This window comes from Podarcis tiliguerta, assembly GCF_965153285.1.
Source record: "Podarcis tiliguerta genome assembly, chromosome: 17".
In the NCBI taxonomy this organism is placed as follows: Eukaryota; Metazoa; Chordata; class Lepidosauria; order Squamata; family Lacertidae; genus Podarcis; species Podarcis tiliguerta.
In genome coordinates this window covers 15,241,510-15,262,501 of record NC_139550.1, presented here as the reverse complement: position 1 = coordinate 15,262,501, position 20,992 = coordinate 15,241,510, and the positions used below count along the sequence as shown (strand labels likewise).

The following is a 20,992-nucleotide window of genomic DNA, read 5'->3' as shown; positions in this document are numbered from 1 at the left end:
TCAGATGATTGGTTTTGTAGAATGCTTTGAAACTAGTTTCACAACATTCAACAATCAGCTGAATATCACATCTTGATAAAGTGTTCCACAATGGAGTCTTGCAGTGTGCTTTGCTGGGTCTTGCGAAACCCACTGCAATCAGCTAATTATTGGGTCTTGCGGAAACCATTGCAAACTTGCAGAGTGCTTTGAAAAGCAGTTTGTGAGGCTGTGCATTAACCAACACTTTGATTTCAAAAAAGTCAGGTGTCTGGCAAGTGAGTGGCTTCACCCACCTATCAAGTTTGGCCCACAGGGTGGGGGAGGAGAATCATCTGGTTCCCTGGCCAAACCCAATTCCATCACCAGCACTTTGAACTGAGCTCACCAGAAAACAACTGGGTGTATCTGCTTACAACTTTGCAGATTAAATCTGCTTTGGAGAGGCTGCTACACTTGCAAACTATATCTGCTTCTGTGAAAAGAAAAAGTTATAGCTGTTTTATAAATTCTCCATTATAGTGAATGGGAAGGAGAACAAATTCATTTTTAACAGCTCTAATTCTGTCCCAAATAATAAGTTGAATTGAAAAGACAGAGAGTAACTGCAAAACAAATTGGACAGCTTCCCCAAACTAGAGATACAAGTAGAATCTTCTGATCTTTGCATACCCCTAGTAGTAGAGTAATAAGCTACATTCAGAAGCACTGTTAACAGCTGTAATAAACATTTAAGAGACGTATTCAGTAAATGAATTTAGTGTTTGTCCTTGACAAGTATACAGAAACAAAATGGTCACAAGAACTGTTGCCTGTTATCTTGGTTACATTCTTGGTGTGCATTCATTTTCAGGGGCTGGAAATTTGGAATGGCCACACAAGTTGCAATGCAGAACTCTGGTTCCTATTCAATTTCCCAGTTTCAATCCAGAATGATCAGGTAAAAATTTGAACTTTTTATTATTTCGCTTTCTGGTATCTTCAATTGTAGATCATAGTTTTGATCCAATCTGCAACAGTGCTAAATACCAGTTTACTATTTCACACAACGTTTTATGCAGGAATTAGCATTAAAAGCAATATCGAACAAGAGATTGTTTGAAACATTAATGCAAAGTAATTACAAACTGGGCCCCGCAGCAACTGTTGCAGCATGGAATGCTTCTCTTCAAGGTTCTAGCCACTTCCTTCTTCCTGCCCCACATTCCTGCTTCTTCTCCTAAACAAGGTAGCATTCTGTCCTCCCTGAGTAATCTCAGTCTTTGTTGAGTCATCATTTCTAAAATCCATTTTGGGTGTGTGTTTGTGTGGAAAGACTTGTGTCCGATCTTGGCTATGTTTATTTAATTCTTCCATTGATGTCCCTCCCAGCCACCCAGTTGTCACCCCACAAAAAACCCCCCACACACATAAGAACTTTGCTGGTTCAGGTCAAAAGCCTGACATAATCCTTTTCTCACAGTGGTCCCTCAGATGGCTATGGGAAGGCCCACAAACAGGGTCTGAGTGCAACAGTGCTCTCTCCACTTGTGATTCCCAACAACTGGTATTGGGGCATGGGGCTAGTCTTTGAGATTCCCCTCAGCTTTTTCCTGGCAGATTTTTCTGTACTTGGGCATAGGCCAGAGTTACTTTGAGTCTGTTAGTACTTTTCTATTATGTATTAGTGGTGGTATGGCTACATGAGTATGGGAAGGCTTGGTATTGGCATATAAATACGATCAGTTTTCAATTTCCGACTGCCAACCTGCTGGTTTTTCTACCTTTTCCAATATAGTGTGATTAAAATTGTAGCAGTCATTAAACTAATGATAAATCAATTCAGTTTCATTAATGAGCCCTTGTTTAGTTTATTTTGTAAACAATTCTCAAGAATTAGAACACAGGAAATCACTTACTTCTTGATGAGGTAACTCTGCCTTCTTCAACTAAGTGCATTGATAGATGGTGGTGTCATCTATTCTAAATAGTTTATCCTGCCTGATCTATTACAATGATTCACAGAGTGGTAGTAACCTTGTTTTTGTTCCACACTCTTAATATTGACATTGTCAAAGTGATCAGTTTTCTTAGTTAATGGCTTCTCCTGCGATGAGGCTACATTTTAATATTTTAATGTTCCATTATTTTAATGTTGTATTTTATTTTTGTTTTTAAGTTGTAATCATTCATCTTGTTTTTATGATTGCTTGTAAGCCGCTCTGAGCCCGGCCTTGGCTGGGGAGGGCGGGGTATAAATAAAAATTATTATTATTATTATTAGTTTACTAGATCTTGGGTAAATACATTTGATGTCTTGTTCAAAAGGAACACAGGTGAATAGTAAAGAGAACCTGCACAAGCGACGCTGACACAAAACCCCACACATACATTAAGTAAAATAGAAACACCGCCGCCCGACCCCACCCCCAATCACCATTCCCCCCTCTGCATCTTTACCCCTTTATTTCCTAATGTAACACTAATGTCTCAACAAATGAAACTGATCTGTAGAAAATGTAACTTGAAGAAAGAGACATTGCACATACCTTTGTAAACCAAGAAATCTTTAATAAAAATACATTATATGATCTTGGATCTTTTAAAAAAAACCTATCTTAATCCATTTTAACCTAATTTGTAGATAGTTATGCTATATCATAATGACCATTTCCTCTTTTACCACTGATTAGGAGACAGTGCCAGTCCTTATATAGCCAAAATGGTATTTTCACTTGAAAAAAGTGGATATATTACTATGCCATCTTGCAAAGTCTCACTGCATAGAAATGAATCAGCTTAAAGCAGAGAGAGAGAAATAAGCTAAAGGACACTCTTCTCAATCCTCTTATTTTTTCAAAAGAGATGAGGCTTTTCAAAGGCAAAATGGGGAAAGCATCTGTTTATAAATGTCTACCTTGAGAAAGTGTTTGGGTCATGCAGCTACTTAGGAGTGAAACACATCTTAATCAATAATGATGCTTTCACCCATGATAAATTAAGGGCTTAGCACTCAGCATGAGTGGGATTCAACCTCTTCTGGAGGAGTCGTACCCTCTCTGAAATATCCGTCATTGTCATTAGAGGCTCAAGTATCCTCATCTTAGGCTGGTATCCTGGTTTGAAGCCTATTTAGGGGTGGATACCTGTCACCATGCATGATTTGGTAATGGCTTGGATTGCTGTAATGTATTATATGAAACTTCGGCTGGTGCAAAATATGCCAGTGAGCATGTTACCCGTGAGCAGGCATGATGAATGCAACTCACTGGTCCTTTCTTGCCTGTGCTTGCTTCAGATACATTTCTGGGCCTAGTTTATGTGCCGGTTTGGACCTATAAAGCGCTTGCACTGTATGGGAACTCAGTACTTCCTGTAGGTGCAAAGACCCTTCTGTATCCTCTCCCAGTCTGAAGCTCAGAGGATGGACACAAAAAAGAAGGCATTTTGATGATGGCCTTACAACTCTGAAATGCTCTCTCTAGAGTCTTTTTGATGCTGTGTTAAATCCTGTGCTGCTGTTGGTGGTTTTAGTGTACATAGGTATTTGAGAGCTGTTTTATCTTTGTACTCTCTATATAGTATTGTTTGCTGGCTTTATTGTGCCAGTTTTACATTTGGGTATTTATGTTGACTGTGCTTTTATTATAGTGGGTTTTTATGCTCCTCCTGGATAAATTATTTTATGAGAAGTCTTCTAAATAGAATAAATATACTTGAAAGCAAGTCCCACTGAGTTCAGTGGGAATTTTTCTCAAGAAAGTGTGTGCATAATTGCAGCCTAAGTCCTTTTTAACAGTTATTAAACCAAACAAAACTAGGGCATTTGTCTCTTGTTGGTTTTTCAATTATTATTCTCACTTCCTCCTAGGTAACATTGGCATTCAAAAAGACAATGTTCATTCTTTTTGAATAGCTCTCCTTCCATATTGATTCCTTTGTATGCTCAAAGTGGTAGAATTCCAGCTGTTTTTCCTTCACTTGTTTAGCAGTCTGTACCAGCGTTTTCCCTGCTTGTCTCCACATCTCATATATTTTTTGTGCTGTGCATGCCAAAGACTAGGTTAGCTATCGCCTTCAGTCCCCAAACACAGACATGCAATGGGAAAATAAGGTGCAGGTGTTCTGCTGGCTGGTAAAAACCTAATTCTTCATGCAGACATTTCCAGGCACTGATCATTCATACTAACACTACTGATCTTTGGATATGTTTGTATATCACTGCATTGTGTTGATTTTATTTTGTTAACAACTTTGGTATTTGCAATGGAAATGCATTCTATAAATGATCTTAAATAAAATAGCATCTTGTTAATATAACTTGACAAGTATTGTCAGGTTTAAAATACATTTCCCCCTTTTTAATTATAGATGGGCCAAGCTACGGATCAACATGGTTCCAGCCACAATAATCTGTGAGCCGATATCGGAGTGCTTTGTTGCAAGCTTGATAATTGGATGGGCAGTTCACCATGTGTTCAGATGGGATATAATGGTGTTTTTTATGTGTCACTGTTTGGCATGGTTTATATTTGACTACATTCAACTCAGGGGTGTCCAGGTAGGTTGTATTGATCAGAGCATTATATTTAACATGTGTGCTGTTCTAAATTAACTGAAATCATTGACGTAACTTTTTAAAAATGTGTTAGAACTTTTTCATCCTGGTTAGAATACGTATTGTAAATAGCTGTGTATAGAGGTAATGAGAGTGGTATTCTGACATCACTTGGAGGAAACTGCGCTGACAGCCTCTTATGTAATTAATGCTTTCACTGAATGAATTGGCTGGCTGACCAAACGGTATGCTCATTAGACAGGCAAGATTATATTTAAACTTCAAGAGTGATAAATTAATTTGCTGGCAGGCCTCACTGAAACAATGTTGAAAGCACAATACCTTCTTCAACTATGCCAATACCCCTCTGGGATGTTATTTCTGACACAATTTTGTGAAGCTTCATGTCTTCTTCAGCTAATTTTTCTCTGCTTTATAAACTATTACTTGACTAGAAAAACTGCACAGACACCAGTTGTCTTCACCTTCAGCTAACAATAGAAGGATTAGCTGCTCTGAGCAGCCATAGTCCTTCTGAGTACATGCAGAAGGTCCCAAAATCAGTTTCTTTTATCACCAATTGAGAGGAATCTCTGGTAGCAGGATTGAAAGACTAGTATTTAGCATTTTGAAGACCTTCTCAACTCAGAGTGAACAGTTCTGAACTAGAAAAACCAATAGTTTATTCCTAAGGAGAATCAGTAAGCATCAATTATGAAATGCATGTATGCCCTTGGAAAGATTCCTTATCAAATTGAGTTTAGCCTGATTTGCATGTCATGCTCAGTCAAACCATAGCTTACTGCAAACATGTCAGTGTGTGGGATCTGGGAGAGAAGATTGCGGCTGCTATCCTCCGCTGCCATTGTGTTGCTGTGCAGCCATGGATTGTCTTAGTGTGTCATCCAAATTTAAGCTATTCTCCAGAGTAACTATGATATGTAGCCAAATTTTATCGTATGGGTTACAACATATAGTTTGTCCGGCAGACAAGTTCAGACAGCATATAAAGCCATGCCATAACAGTGTGGCAGTAGAATGGCCAGGGAAGACAGTGTGTCCAATATAGGATGGGGCGGGGGGGACACCTGGCTTGCTAGTAGCAAATGTGAAAAGGATCTAGCAGGCTTAACATGAGTCAACTGTATAATGCAGAAAAAAGCTACTGCTATTCTAGGCTTCATCAACAGAAGTCTAGTGTCTAGTGTGGTGTTAAGGGAATTAATAGTACCACTCTATTTTCACTTGGTCAAACCACACCTGGAGCACTGTGTCCAATTTTGGGCACCACAATTTAAGAAGGATAGTGACAAGCTGGAATGTCTGCAGAGGAGGACAACCAAGGGAATAAAGGGTCTGGAAACCTTATGAGGAATGGTTGAGGGAGTTTGGTATGTTTGGCCTGGGAAAGAGGAATCTGAGAAGAGAGATGACAGCATCTTCAGAGATCTCAAGGGCTGTCACATGGAAGATGGAGCAAACTTGTTTTCTCCACCCTGGAGGCTAGGACCCGATCCAATGGATTCCAGTTAAAAGAAAGGAGATTCTGACTAAACATCAGGAAGAACCTTCTCATAGTAATAGCTATTTGACAGCGGAATGGTCTCCCTCGGGAGGTGGTGGACTCTTTTTCCTTGGAGGTTTTTAAGCAGAGGTTGGATGCCCATCTGTCATGGATGCTTGAGTTGAGATTCTTACATTGCACTAGATGACCCTCTGGGTCCCTTCCAACTCTACAATTCTATTATTGTAGTCTCCTCTTCCAGAGCCCATGTGTTCACACTGTTCCATGGTTTGGCTTAGTGTGATGTGTGAACTAGCCTATGTTTCTCAAGTGTTAGCTTGGGTTTTGCATGGAATAGTGGCACCATAGTGTTGCAGAGCTAAAGAGCAATTGCTTAAGTTTTTCTATGTTAAAGTAATGATATTTTTTATTAAGTTATGTTCAATAAATAATTATTTATTTTAGTTGTTGGCATCATCACTAAATGTGAACATCTGTTTTGTCTATTCCCCAGGGCGGTGCTCTGTGTTTTTCAAAACTTGACTATGCAGTGGCATGGTTCATCAGAGAGTCTATGACGATATACATTTTCCTATCGGCCTTGTGGGATCCTACTATTAGCTGGAGGACAGGACGCTACAGATTACGCTGTGGGGGCACAGCAGAGGAAATTCTGGATGTATAGCCACAGCTTTGTGACTGTGTATTTCGAGAAAAGAAAAAGGAGAAAAAAAGAAAGTATTATAAATTATGTTTATATAAAATGCTTTTAAAAAATCTACCTTCAATAGTTTTATTACCTGTATGTTTTCATATCTGTTCTTTAATTTATTTTGCATGGCACTTGCATCTGTGAAAAAGTACATCTGTAGTCTTGGCCAAATGGTATCTTGTTTTTATGTACAAAATCAAATCAAGAGAATTGGTTTCAGGATTCATTTTTCTTGGGAATGTTCTGCAGCAAGTTCTAAAGACAGTATCCTTCAATATAGTAAAAGCTACTCTTTGTTAATCAAAGGACATAATCCACTGGGAATAAGTTCTACACTAGTCCCCTGGAAATGAAAGGGAGTTGTGCAAGAGCGCAGCTATGACTCTGTCCCCAAGGGCCTTCTGGCCACTGGATTTTATCCACTGAAAGCCTAACAGCATTTTTATTTAAGTGCAGTTAGCTTTGGGAAGCACAAGTGGCGGGGCACAAGGAGAGAAGCCTTTTAGATGATCTATGCCTACCTCTTGTAGTTGCTGCGGAGCAAGTATAAATAGGTAACTAGGCCTTACAAGTTGAAGCTGGAAATTTGTATCTATGTGTGTGTATGTATATAGATATATATATTAAACAACTTTGGTCTCGCCGCAATGAGCCAAAAGTGGACAGAGTTTGATGTTGTGGGTGGGATGAATTAATGGTTAGCTATGCCTAGAGGGCATTTTTTGGCCAACTCTAATCGGTTCTGTCTTGAACCATTTTAAATCACTGTGCTGTAATTAGCCAAGCTAATCTCCTTCATTCCCATTTTGACTTTTTTAAAAGGGTGGGGTTTTTGTGTTTTTTTGTGTGAGTGAACGTTTGATAGTTATGGGGAGAGGGGGAATGCATTTCAGAAACATTTCACATACGAGCTATTTTCTTACACACTGTGTCTTCTTAAGAATGTAATTTCATGATGCAGGTACTTAGTATCTTTTTTTAAGTGGGCATAGGTCTCTCTCTTACACTAGTCATCCTTAAATCTCTGATTGCAATAGATACTTGTCAGTATATTAAAATGCAAGACGAGTTTGCTGTTACTGATATGGAATGGTAAGCTTTAACTATCAAACTAGGTCCGCTCTAGGCTTTTTTTCTTCCTTTAGTTAATCTGGTCTCTCAATTGGGTTTTTTATATTCAAGTTGTAACAACTGAAAAGACTAGGTTATAAGCAAGTTGTAAATGCATGCTGTCTCTTACCCTGTTTCCTCCTGTTGGCTTGTTTTTCACTGTGGGGTAGCTGTTAATGTGGTGAACTGGACTTGTTTAAAACAGACTCTGGTTGCAAAGCAAAATGGAGAGGGGCACAACATAAGCCTTTGTTTTCTTTTTATAACCGTATTTATGTTGCTTTTTCCTCCAAATGGGCATGGCATGCTGTCACCATAAAAGTATGCGTATTCCAGTATGGCAGCTTTAAATCCTAAGTTTTGGTACTTCTGTGACAAAGAGCTTACTCTGTAGCATATTAGCAATAACTCTGAGCATTTATAGAAGTACATTTTTTCCAGTTTACTGAGCCAGTCCATTTAATTGTCCTGTACACACACCGTGTAATATAATAATGTGCGTGTGTGAACGCGCATGTTTGTGTGTAGACAGATCCTATGAAACATTCCCTAGACCAAAACCTTTCATCCTGCATTCTCTTTATTTGCCTTATGACATTACAGAATATGTTTTGAAGGGCATCTTATTTCCACGAACAGAGGCTTTTTAACGTGTGTTCCATTATTTACATGTGAATTGGGAAGAAATTCCCGAGGAAGGCTGCACACAGCAAACTAGTCTGGTTATGACCCACTCAAGTTGCGTTTTTGTCATCTTCATTGTTTTATCACTGTTGTCTTGATTAATTTTGCTTATAATGTTTGTGTGGGGTTATTTTGTGTGAAGTTTGGTTGATGCCATCCATTATACTGCTAAGGTGAAGCTTAGCTGGTCTAGCTTGATGCTAACCACCATGTCAGCAGTGTAACAGAAAAACCAAAAAGGCCTGACAGACTTCAGCGTGTGCGCGCGTGTTTGTGTGCGTGTGTGTTGTCACTATGAAGAATTGTGTCAAATAGGTGTGCGTGTGTGTATATGTGTGTTTGCATTAGTGAAACCTTTATAATTAAGGGAAACTGATGCTTCACTCAGATGAACAACTTGATTTCTTATATAAGAAATCCGGGTTGATTATGAAATGGAAATACTTTGAAAATATTGTAGTACGGCACTGTGACAGAACAGAGCAACGGTTCACAATGGCTAATTTAAACTGTCTGTCAACATGTTAAGAATACCATGTTTATTTAAAATCATTGTCTTGTTTTTTGTTTAAAAATAAATTTTGAATACAATCAAATGTTTTGAGAAAGTAAATCTATTTATCGCCTTTCTCTCTCTCCATTACATCCTTTTAAATGCTTTTCATATACATCATGTGTGTGACTGTTTCATTAGAAGACCAAGACCTAGCGTCTCTCCCCCCCCCCCCCCAATCTTGTATCATTTACATTGTTCTGTAAAAATGCACTCTGGATAATTACATTTTCTGATACCTAATTAGGGTTTTTAATATCCATTCACAAGGAGTTTGTCTCTAAAACTTCAAAGTTCCTTAGAATCCCAACAAGCTGGAAACCAGTAAATACGTCACTACAAGCGTCTTGCACTCTGGGAGTTTCACTGAATACACTTGTTTCCCATCTCAGCTGCAGAATGGGTGGACCCCTGTAGCTTTGCTACAGAAACATGATTTATTGTTCTTACACCATGTTGTTCAGTCGTTTAGTCATGTCCAACTCTTCATGACCCCATGGACCAGAGCATGCCAGGCACTCCTGTCTTCCACTGCCTCCCACAGTTTGGTCAGACTCATGTTTGTAGCTTCGAGAACACTGTCCAGCCATCTCATCCTCTGTCGTCCCCTTCTCCTTGTGCCCTCCATCTTTCCCAACATCAGGGTCTTTTCCAGGGAGTCTTCTCTTCTCATGAGGTGGCCAAAGTATTGGAGCCTCAGCTTCAGGATCTGTCCTTCCAGTGAGCACTCAGGGCTGATTTCCTTAAGAATGGATAGGTTTGATCTTCTTACACCATACTAACACTTGAATACCTTGTCTGGGAGATGTATTTCAATTGGCACACCTTCAATTATTTAATTTAATTTGTTATATTTTAATATGTATCTGCACCTAATTGGGATTCATAGTGGATAATTGCTTGTTTGCTTTTGTGCAAGCTCCTGTTCTAAGTCTGTGCCCTTCCTTAGTTTGGGATTTATCTATGTTGATTTAAACATCAGGTGAAATGATGTGGGGTTTTATGTTGTTGCATCTCAAGGAAGTAGCAGCATAACTGAGGTTTCAAAGGAGCAAACATGTATTATCTTTACAAGTCCATGATTCAGAGATAAGGGCTGAAGAACATATGGTTATCTTTAAGGGGATGGTGGTTTGAGGAGGGTGCAAAACATTCTACTAAGATTTGCCACAAAAAGAACAGTGTAAGCCTGCTGGCAGGGTCCTCTAATTTTTGTTAATTTTTGGTTGTACACAGCACCTAGAGACCTGTTAGGTAATTTCTAAATAAAGTACGATGACACCTTGCCTAAAGCCACTCAGTGACTGCTGTGGTTGAATTGGTATTTGAATATCCAGTCATCTTCCTTTTATGGAGCTATGCTAGGGAGAAAGGTGACTGGGAAAGATATAAAATGAACGACAGTTCACTAGCTTTTGGAAAAGAAATGAAATATAGTTCAGTAGCTTTTCACTCTCAGATCAATTTTGGCTCTAGTCACACCATTGTATTTTAACATTTGAAATTGGTGAAATTGGTATTGCAGTTGAGAAGGGTTGTTTATTTTAAAACTCCTCATAGAGGCTGATGGGGCTGAGCCTATAAGGCCGGATCCGTGTTGAAAGGGCACACACAGTTTTAACAAAAGGCATGCTCTTGGACTTGCCTGGACTTACATTCACACATCAGCCCAGAGGATGGATTTTCCTTCAGCTAAGTGGCTTGTGTTCCTTAACAACTGCTTCATGCTGACTAGTCAGCATTGTGTTTGTGAAAGACATAAATGCCGCGTTGCAACATATTGGATAGACATGCTTCTGGTGCAGATGCTGGAAATGGTGTTGCAACTTGCCTGCTGCAACTCATGGCAGCAAAGCAAATTTATTAAAGTGCATCATACCCAGCACTGCACCCAAGCAACTGGACTTCCCCTTTCTCTCTCTCCCCTGTGCAGCCTCAAAATCTGTTCTGTTGGAGTCCTCTAACCCTTTGGAGCAAATTGAGAGTACCGGGGAGGAAGAGAGGGAATGGTGATGATAATAAGAATAAGAATATCCCACCCACCTGGCTGGATTTCCCCAGCCACTATGGGTCTCATTCAGCACATATAAAAACATAATAAAACGTCAGACATTAAAAACTTCCCCATACAGGATTGACTTCAGATGTCTTCTAAAAGTTGTGTTCAGTGGTACCTTGGGTTACAGACACTTCAGGTTTTCGGGTTGCGCACTGCACTGAACCCAGAAGTACCGGAATGGGTTACTTCCGGGTTTCGGCGCTCACACATGTGCAGAAGCACTAAATTGCGCTTTGCGCATGCGCAGAAGTGCTGAATCGTGACACGCACGTGCACAGAAGTGGCACTGCAGGTTGCGAACACTGCGGGTTGTGAACGTGCCTCCTGCACAGATCATGTTTGCAACCTGAGGTTCCACGGTAATTCTTTCTCTCCTTGCCATCTGATGGGAGAGCGTTCCAGAGGGAGGGCGCCACTGCCAAGAAGGCCCTCTGCCTGGTTCCCTGTAGCTTCACTTCTCGCAGTGAGGGAACCACCAGAAGACCTTAAGAGGGAAGCTCCATTGTAAGTGGAAATCTCTACTAAATGAGCAACAGTGCTGGAGAAGACCCACTGTCTGCATTTCTCCTGCTAATACAGAGATTTTAGAAGCAGACATTCAAACAGCCAGTATGCTTTTGGGGGGGGTGAGGGGGGGGGAGAGGTGTCTTTAGAGATGCATTTAGTAGTCAAGTTGGTTATAATTCATTCTTGGTAGGCTCTGCAAAGGAGAATTGCTTGTATATATATACATATATATATATACATATATACATATATATATATATATATATATATATATATATATATATATATATTGTAAAGCCAGGTACATCAAGGACCCTTGTCTTCAATCTGCCACCATAAAAAGCCATGCTGCAGTTGGGACAACTTCATGCTATCCCAGCATCAAAAACCCATCTAATTAAAAGTTTGCACTTGTTTCTGGAAGGATGCCAAGGAGAGGCAATGCTGGGATCCAATAATATACCATATTTTTTGCTCTATAAGACTATTTCCCTCCTAAAAAGTAAGGGGAAATGTGTGTGCATCTTATGGAGCGAATGCAGGCTGCGCAGCTATCCCAGAAGCCAGAACAGCAAGAGGGATTGCTGCTTTCACTGCGCAGCAATCCCTCTTGCTGTTCTGGCTTCTGAGATTCAGAATATTTTTTTTCTTGTTTTCCTCCTCCAAAAACTAGGTGCGTCTTATAGAGCGAAAAATACGGTAGTTGGGATGCAACCTTGATGTGCCTGAGTGGAAAGTGCTTCCTCATGAGGTCCCTTTTGCGTCTTGCAGGGCTGCTCCAGAGGGTTGGCTAGCCTTGGATGTAAATTGGCAGGTCAAGGCTGAGAGCAGAACACTCTCGGTTTGGATCTGAGCCCAATATCTCTATGAAGCACATAGATGGCTTTGCAACTTAAAGCTGGTGACCAGTGATGAAACCAGATAATGTATGAAAGCGATAAAACAAATTACAAACAATAGGGAACTGTAACAAAATTCAAACCGACATAGGACAATAGTTGTTTCGGAGGGCTTATGGAATAAGTAAAGAAAATGCTGTATCTTTGGTATTTCCTTTAAATTTGAAACAGGGTGAATACTGACCAGAACCCTGGCCATAAAGCAGGAAGCAGCTTGGAGAAATCCACATCCATGGCCCGAAAGCATACAAAATCATTTCACCTGTTAGTGAAAGAAAAACAGGGAACCTGTGCACCTATTATCATATGACAGGTGCCATGAAAAAGAGAGATATTAAGCTCTTCTGGATATTGGCTGTCTGTCTCTTTGCAAAATTCCCCTGCTAAAAGCTTTGTCCCACCTTGCTTGCTTTTTCATGAGTCTAGTCCATATAATACAATTTGCTAGTCTCTTAAAGTACTGTAGGGCTTTTCGTTTACACAATACCCCTCCTAACATCTGTCCAAGTTACATTCTGCCTATAACAATGGGGCCTTCTGTGTCCATTCTTAGATCTAGCTAGTGAACGGCTGCATTATAGAAGTCAGACTGTCATTATTTGGGGCATTCAGCAAGCCAGCTACGCTTTATTGGAAACATGCAGTCAGAGCTGTCGGGATAATTTTTTCCTTCAAGTTTTAAAGGGAAACAAGATACTGTTCTGGATACTGGAAGCTTTCAGTTGTGTTTAAAACATTCTTCTTAATGGCTTTTAAATGATAACGAATTCTGAGGGGACTTAAATGACTTCTGGGGAAAGTTTAACCCTTCGTGGTTTTTCCTCTTTCTAGAGAATATGAGTTTATGCATCACATCTGGCTCTTATGACTGCCAGCTGTTGAGATGCATTATTTTCTTTCTCTGAAAGCTTTCAGTGACATTCTCTCCCCGTCCACCCTGCCCCGAGCTAAGGAAGCTATGAACTATTGGGTGAGCAGGGACCTGTAAGGGAGAGTAACCACTGTGTAAACAAAATTTTGTTTAAAAGTTCCTGGCTTTGCACAGTTCTTTTCCCTGACGTTGCCTCTTTTTAATGCTATCAGAAGATGCAGACCATTAGAAGATCTCTGCTTGATCAGACCAAAGGCTCGTCTAGCCCACAGTGGCTGGCCTATGGGAAGCCACAAGCAGAATATGAATGCAATAGTGCACTCTTGATCATGCTAGCTCTGATGCTGGAGGGGTATAGGCTCCCCTTCCTTTCGTCTCCAGTGAAAAAGAGCCCACCAACCCTCTAGGCAATTGGTTCCATTGCCAAACACAAACATCTCCTATTTAACTGGAATCTAACCTCCAGTGACTTAAACCCATGGAGAGCTAACCCCATACTTTTGAGGCAGCAACAAGCCAGTCTTTGCCTTCTGCTGCATGGCAGCCCTCAGGTATTTGAAAGAATGCTATCCCCTCCTTCCCCAGTCTTCCCAAAGCTGAACATGCCCAGTTCCTCCAGCTTTTCTTGTTTTCCATATTGCTGGCCATCTCTGTTGGCCTCCTCTGAACCCATTCCAGTTAGATGAGAACCTTCTTAAACCTGTGACGCCCGAGGACCATTTATACAGTCTTTCCATGCCTGTTTCTTTAAAGAAGAGGCAGGACCAAAGGTGAAGAACTTGTGTATTTGTAATGGTTCTAGGGGTTGCTCGTGCGTAAGTTGCCGTTACTCCTGGCTAGGTTGCCTGGTTGAACCCTTTTGTCTGGACAGCCTCAAGTTCCGTGGCTGCCTCAGTCGCTGGCAGAATCCGTCAGTGGGCGTTTCTTGAACCTCTTCCAGCATAGAAGCTGTTTGACGCCCAGTCTCCTCCTACTCTGCCTGCGTGGAAGTCTTCTGCGCAAAGTGGGTGTGGGCAGCAGAGTACTCGTGCCCTCTCCGCTGGTCTCCGGCGAGGAGTCCTGGAGCCACCTCTCCGATTCCCCCATCTGCCCCCCTTCTCCACTGGTGTTGGGCTGATTTCCTTCCCCAGCGGATGGGCTACCTCTCTCCCTACTGGGACCCTCTCCCCCATCCCTCTGGAGCCTCCTCTCCACCTCCAGCTCCGATGGCAGTTCCCTGACAGTATTGATTGTAGCCAGAAAAGAATAAATTGAACTACAAAAGCACAACCATCGTATGTGCACCATTATCCCCCCACCACACCATTTTTCCATGTACCCTTTTTATCATTTCTCCATGTGATACAGGTAATCCTGCTAGAGAGCTTTAGAGATGACTGATAACTAGCAGGTACAGTATGTGAAGCAAAGTGATCCATGGGAAGGCAATTGAAGGGTTACCAACAGTTGCATTTACAGCTCCTGCACCTCAAGGCTCCAGCTTTCAGTGCATGAAACGGAAAGGAATTGAGAGCCTGAATATTAACCGTTCGCTTCCAATATGCCTTTGTTGTGGCCACAAAAAGAATCTTAGGTAACTGAGAACACAGACTTCAGAAACGATGCTATCTGAAAGAGCTCGCTCATAATGGCAAGCCACAATAGGCTCTTTGACTAAAGGGAGCCTGAGCTGCAGGGAGGATGGAGCTAGAAAGCTTGACATTCCTGGGAAAATGTTGAGTGTGTGTTTTAACTGTTAGATGACATACCTAGGTTATAGAGTCCTGTGCATTCTTTTCTGGACAAAAGCCCAATTGAACAGAGTGGGACTGGCTTCTGAGTGGTGATGACAGGTGTGCAGGTTGCCTTATTGCCAGCAATTTGCCCTGTAAAAAGCCTAATGCTGCAATAATAACCTCTGGCCAGCAGCAGGGGGACTTGACAGAGCGGCACACCCAGCACTGCATCTGTAACCCAAGTGTTCTGATCAAGGCAAAATATTAAGGGGGCAGGTAGGGGGAAATGCCCCTTTGCTGTGCAGCAAAGAAGTCTGGGTTGGCCCTATCCCTTCCCCAAATTCTGTGTTTTTTGCTTCCCCTCACAAAGCTACAATTGTCAGAGTTCCCTGGGAAGATCCACTGTAGACAAGTGGAGCTGAGGGGACTTAACTTTTGTGATTGCAGTCTCTTTAGGAGACATACCTGATGTGTTGTTGTTAATACATTTATTACTCGCCTCTCTTCTCTTGAGTGTGGTTCCCTTCATACCTCAGGGGGGAACTGCTGGGAACCTTAGTCTTGCCTGGTTAGCAGGTTCTAGCTGCTAGGCTCAGTTGCCTTTCCATTGTTCATAAATAAATACAACTTCCTGGGATTAGGGCAAATCCTTTGTAAGGTTTTCCTCACAGAGTGAGGAATTCCCACGGGATACTACAGGGATGGCCAACTTAGCCAGCATTTTTAGAACACTACAAGGGAAGGTATGATTTGACTGAAATTGGAGAGGGGGACTTGGGTAAGCAGGGCTTGTGGCTTTCATTAAAGGTAAAGATAAAAGGGCCCCTGATCATTAGGTCCAGTCGTGGCCGACTCTGGGGTTGCAGCGCTCATCTTGCTTTATTGGCCGAGGGAGCCGGCATACAGCTTCTGGGTCATGTGGCCAGAATGACTAAGCTGCTTCTGGCAAACCAGAGCAGCGCACGGAAACGCCGTTTACCTTCCCGCCGGAGTGGTACCTATTTATCTACTTGCACTTTGACATGCTTTAGAACTGCTAGGTTGGCAGGAGCAGGGACCGAGCAACGGGAGCTCACCCCGTCGTGGGGATTTGAACCGCCGACCTTCTGATCGGCAAGTCCTAGGCTCTGTGGTTTAGACCACAGCACCACCCGCGTCTCGTGGCTTTCATTAAGAGCCCCCCAATGTTCTCTCCTATAATGTAAACACTGAAATGGCTTCTGCCTCATACCTTGATGATTTGTGTGGTGTGGACGCCTGCACCCCAAATTTAGTAGCATCACCTGACCCATAAACACACACACTCTTTCATTTCCTGACAAACTCATGTGTGGGTAGGCCATCACCCATATAACACCGCAAGCAGATCTTTCATGCTCTCTTATTGGTACTATTTGATTCTGCTCATACTCTTCTCCCCCTATTTTTTTTAAGCTGCTGCTGTGACTATATACATTTTTAGAAGTACAGTGCTTTTTTCTGGGGGTACTCAAGAGTACGTAGTATTGTCACCTACCCCACCCCGCCCCCCAACGTTAAAAGTGTGGCACTTCCCGTAACAACTTCATAGTGAATATGGGCACCTTTTTTCTTTCTTTCTTTTTTTAAAGGACCGTATAAGTGCATATTTTTATGTCTGTGCCTTTTTTCATGATCTAAAGTTTGTTATAGACTGTGTTTAAATATGTGAGCTGCCTTGAGAGGGGGAGATCCTGAAAGCCAGTCCAGAAACATCTCAATAAGTAAGTAAATAAAACACATTATGCACGGTTTTCCAGTTGCATCTGTCCACACATGCAGCAGTTAGTGATCCAAATGTTAATTATAGGTAAAGGACCCCTGGATGGTTAAGTCCAGTCAAAGGTAACTATGGGGTTGCGATGCTCATCTTGCTTTCAGGCTGAGGGAGCCGGTGTTTGTCCACGGACAGCTTTCCGGGTCATGTGGCCAGCATGACTAAACCGCTTCTGGTGCAACGGGACACTGTGACAGAAATCAAAAGCACTTGGAAATGCCGTTTACCTTCCTGCCACAGTGGTACCTGTTTATCCACTTGCACTGGCGTGCTTTCAAACTGCTAGGTTGGCAGGAGCTGGGACAGAGCAACAGGAGCACACCCCATCGTGGGGATTCAAACTGCCGACCTTCTGATCGGCAAGCCCAAGAGGCTCTGTGGTTTAGACCACAGCGCCACCCACGTCCCTTTTGTTAATTATAACAATTACATGTAGATGTGCATGCACCTGCAGTCAAGCGATGTGCATATGTGAGCCTGTCCATAGGTTTGAAAGACTCCAAGCCATCGTGTTAGCCCTTTTCCCTGCTGTGTTCTTTACTTCTCCAGACACTTACTCGCCTTGCCCCTTCTGACTCCTCATTCTGCATTTCCTTCCTTTCCTGGTTTCCGCAGCTGAGCTAGCAGCTGAAGCAGAAATCTGCTTTTGCTGTGAAATCTGTGTTGCCTTGGGGAGGCAGCTGGGGAAAGGCAGGCAGCAGAGCCAATGCCACCGTTCCCCTTTGCAGCTGATGCCTCTGGCGATGCCCTTCAGATCTGGAGTTGTAACAATTTAACTTTGGATCCTGTGGCGGCGGCGGCAGCCGCTGCTGCTCCACTTATTCTTGGAGGCAGAAGTGTGAAGGCTCCTGGCAAGTTAAGGGATTTAATCGGTAGGCTGGAGCATTATTAATGTCTTATTTCCTCTGGGAGACCACAGGACCAAATGGAGCTGTCCGCTTTTAAGAAAGACTCTCGGAAAAGTTCACTGGCAATCTCATAGGCCAGATGTTGTTACCTTCTTGTGGAACTTTGCTTAGCTGGCCATGTGCAGAAATAAAGCTGCTGCCATAGCTAGGATAAGACAGGCGACTTCAGTGACACTCCAGGCTCATTCTGTAAATTTTATAGCTTGTTCCCCCATAGAGATAGAAAGGGAAATGGACAAGCGGAATCTGCTCTCTAGAACCACTAAGTAAAAAAAAAGACACCCCAACACAGTTATGCTTTGAAATTCACACTTTTCTGAATTTTGCAGCACACTTCTGCTGCCAAGAAATGTGCCTATTAGGGGAAAGTGAACAGAAAACGCACTTATTAATGGAAACAGCATAAACAAGTTCAGATACAAATAGCAGAGTTGCAGTTGTCAGGATCGCTGTAGTTGGGTGAGATTCATGAAGTAAGGCAGACAGAAGTGAGGAGGGTGGTGTTCTCTCTTTACCTGGCCTGAGGAAGGAGGAACAGAGACAAGAAGTTAAGTTTAGGTGTCCACCGTGACCTAAAGGTGCATTGTCACTGTTGGGTTGCTGGCTGGCTGTTTCTTTGGGTGGTGGTATTCCTGACACTGAAGCAGAGATGGCTTAATATCTCTCTGCTTACTGCTCAGAACATCCAGGCAGACTTCAGACTTCGCTTGCTCACTTAGGGTTATACAAGCCAAGCCTAACTTCCTTGGGTTTCTAGACACCCTCCTAATACGGTTAAGACTAAGTTGGGGGTGATATTCTCTAGTTAGACTGGCTTGCGCTTCCCACAAAGATCCTGAGAAATAGTAAACAACAGGCATGATTTAGAGGTAGGGGGACAGGGAAGAGGGGCAAGAATAGCTCCCACAACTGTCTTTGGCTGTGAAGCATCTTGGAAAAGAGGTGTGTGGAGCAATCTCCTGGGCAGAAGGCTTGAGGGACTGGGTGGGAACAGCCTTGGTGGTGAAATAGCTGAGCAATGGAGGGGTTGTGAAATTTCTAGTTAAAGAAGAGCAAGTTCTTGAAGGGTGTGGGCTCAGAAACAATGGGGTGATCTGGTTCATGATGGGTAGAAGAGTCATAGTGATAAAAGGCAGGCAGAAGAAGAAGAGTTTGGATTTGATATCCCGCTTTATCACTACCCAAAGGAGTCTCAAAGCGGCTAACATTCTCCTTTCCCTTCCTCCCCCACAATAAACACTCTGTGAGGTGAGTGGGGCTAAGAGACTTCAGAGAAATGTGACTAGCCCAAGGTCACCCATGTGGAGGAGCTGCATGTGGAGGAGCGGGGACGCGAACCCGGTTCACCAGATTACAAGTCCACTGCTCTTAACCACTACACCACACTGGCTCTCACTGGTAGCGAGCTGCTGTGTGTTATCACGCAACGGAGAGTGTCAAGGAGGTTGCAAGAAGTCTCTGGGCTAATCGCAGCATGCAGTTAGGATATAACTCTCTTTTTTTCCATTGGGGAGATGCAAATTTAGGCTATTCAGCTTTCAGGTGAAAGTGCTTGCAGATGATGTTATTTGATAACTTCTCAGAATTAATTTAATGCTGAATGAAGGGTGTTTACTTGCATTACATGATGCAGAAGTTCCAGGAACAATTTAGGCATGCATTTACATGTCCAATTATGTGTTTTTGTCACTGTGGGAAATTCACCAGTCTAGGGTAGGATTCCCATATTACAAGTGAAAAGCCAGACAGAAAAGTTGTTGAGCAAACATGTATCCTGGTTGGAGGGTGTGATAAACAGACTTAAACTGGTTTAGCAGTGGATGATGACAGCAATGCCATTTTGATGTACATCCGCTGCCTTCTGGAGGGACAACACAGTTCTGTACATTTCCAGCTTATTGGAAGGCAACCGTGGCGTGTGCCCATTGAGAAGCACCTGAAATGTCACAAATAAGCCCTGCGCATCTGCCACTGTGTGTGTGTGTGTGTGTTTTAAAGGGCAGACATTCTGTATGAAGCCCAGGGAGGAAAGAATCTCTCTCTTTGGCGATCACTCATAGAAGAAGGGGCAAGGTTGATCCAACATTTGACCTGGGAGACTTGTATGTGAGCAAAGGAAAAGGCAAAATGACAGGTTCACCCATTCACACTGTGAGAAGTGAGGTTACAAGGAACCAGGCAGAGGGCCTTCTCAGCAGTGGCTCCCTCCCTGTGGAGCACCCTCCCAGCAGATGTCAAGGAAATGAACAACCATCTAACTTTTAGAAAACATCTGAAGGCAACCCTGTTTAGGGAAGATTTTAATGTTTTATGTTTTAGCGTGTTTTTAATATTCTGTTGGGAGCTGCCTACAGTGGCTATGGAAACCCAGCAGAATGGGAGGGGCATAAATAGTAAATTATTTATTTATTTATTTATTTATTTACTTACTTACTTACTTACTTACTTACTTACTTAAGATGTGAGAGCCAGGCTTGAATCTCCTATCATTAAAAACAACAACACCAAACCCTGAATCAGATTGAGGCTGGGCCTTCCCCTTTCCTGCATGCTCTTAGTGATAAAAATGATACCTTGTGCATTGGGCTACAAAGCTGAGCACCATACATGCATCTCCCCACACATCACCCCCACAGCTTCTGGGGCAAATTCAACCAGGAAAACAATGGAAAGGGGAAAGATTAAGTGCCTATCCTGCAGTGCTGCATCTCCTTGCCCTACAAGGTGGGGAGTCTGTGACTGCTTTTGAGTTTCAAAACAAGTCAAGCGATCCAACTGCAGATTTCCCGTACTGAGTGGAGTTTGGTCTGAAGAGTGATGCAAGCCTCCGGTTTGAAATCAGCGAGAAACATCACACTGACTTCCAGGTTAGGAAACAATGTTATGAACTTCTTGCCTCACATGAAAATTCAGTGCTCTGTTGTCTGTTTCAAGGGTGGCTGTTGGATCAAAGCTCAGCTGTATGCATTTTAATAATGTCTCTAAAACAGTTGATGTCAAGAATTGTGTGCATGAATAGTTTCTTGCGAGGATGCCAAAATCTAAATTAATAATAATAAAAATAATAATGTGCCACTCCCCATATAATCATTTTACTTAGTATGGGTAACATAAGATTCTCAAGTGTGAATTAAGAATGGAAATAGAATGGAATGGAAA

At 42.3% G+C, this 20,992-nt stretch overlaps 2 protein-coding genes across 2 annotated transcripts in view; one reads left to right on the top strand and one right to left on the bottom strand.

The window, feature by feature from the left end:
* UGCG (UDP-glucose ceramide glucosyltransferase) overlaps window positions 1-9,122 on the top strand; it is a 33,050-nt gene extending 23,928 nt beyond the window's left edge. The window contains exons 7-9 of the mRNA XM_083420413.1: window positions 833-919; window positions 4,330-4,519; window positions 6,535-9,122. Of these exons, the coding sequence (XP_083276539.1) occupies window positions 833-919; window positions 4,330-4,519; window positions 6,535-6,705 (448 nt within the window). The 3' untranslated portion in view covers window positions 6,706-9,122. The remainder of the gene's footprint in view (window positions 1-832; window positions 920-4,329; window positions 4,520-6,534) is intronic.
* The window catches only part of SHOC1 (shortage in chiasmata 1), a 255,104-nt gene that overhangs the window by 142,916 nt on the left and 91,196 nt on the right, over window positions 1-20,992 (bottom strand). The gene's annotated exons all lie outside the window — the stretch shown is intronic.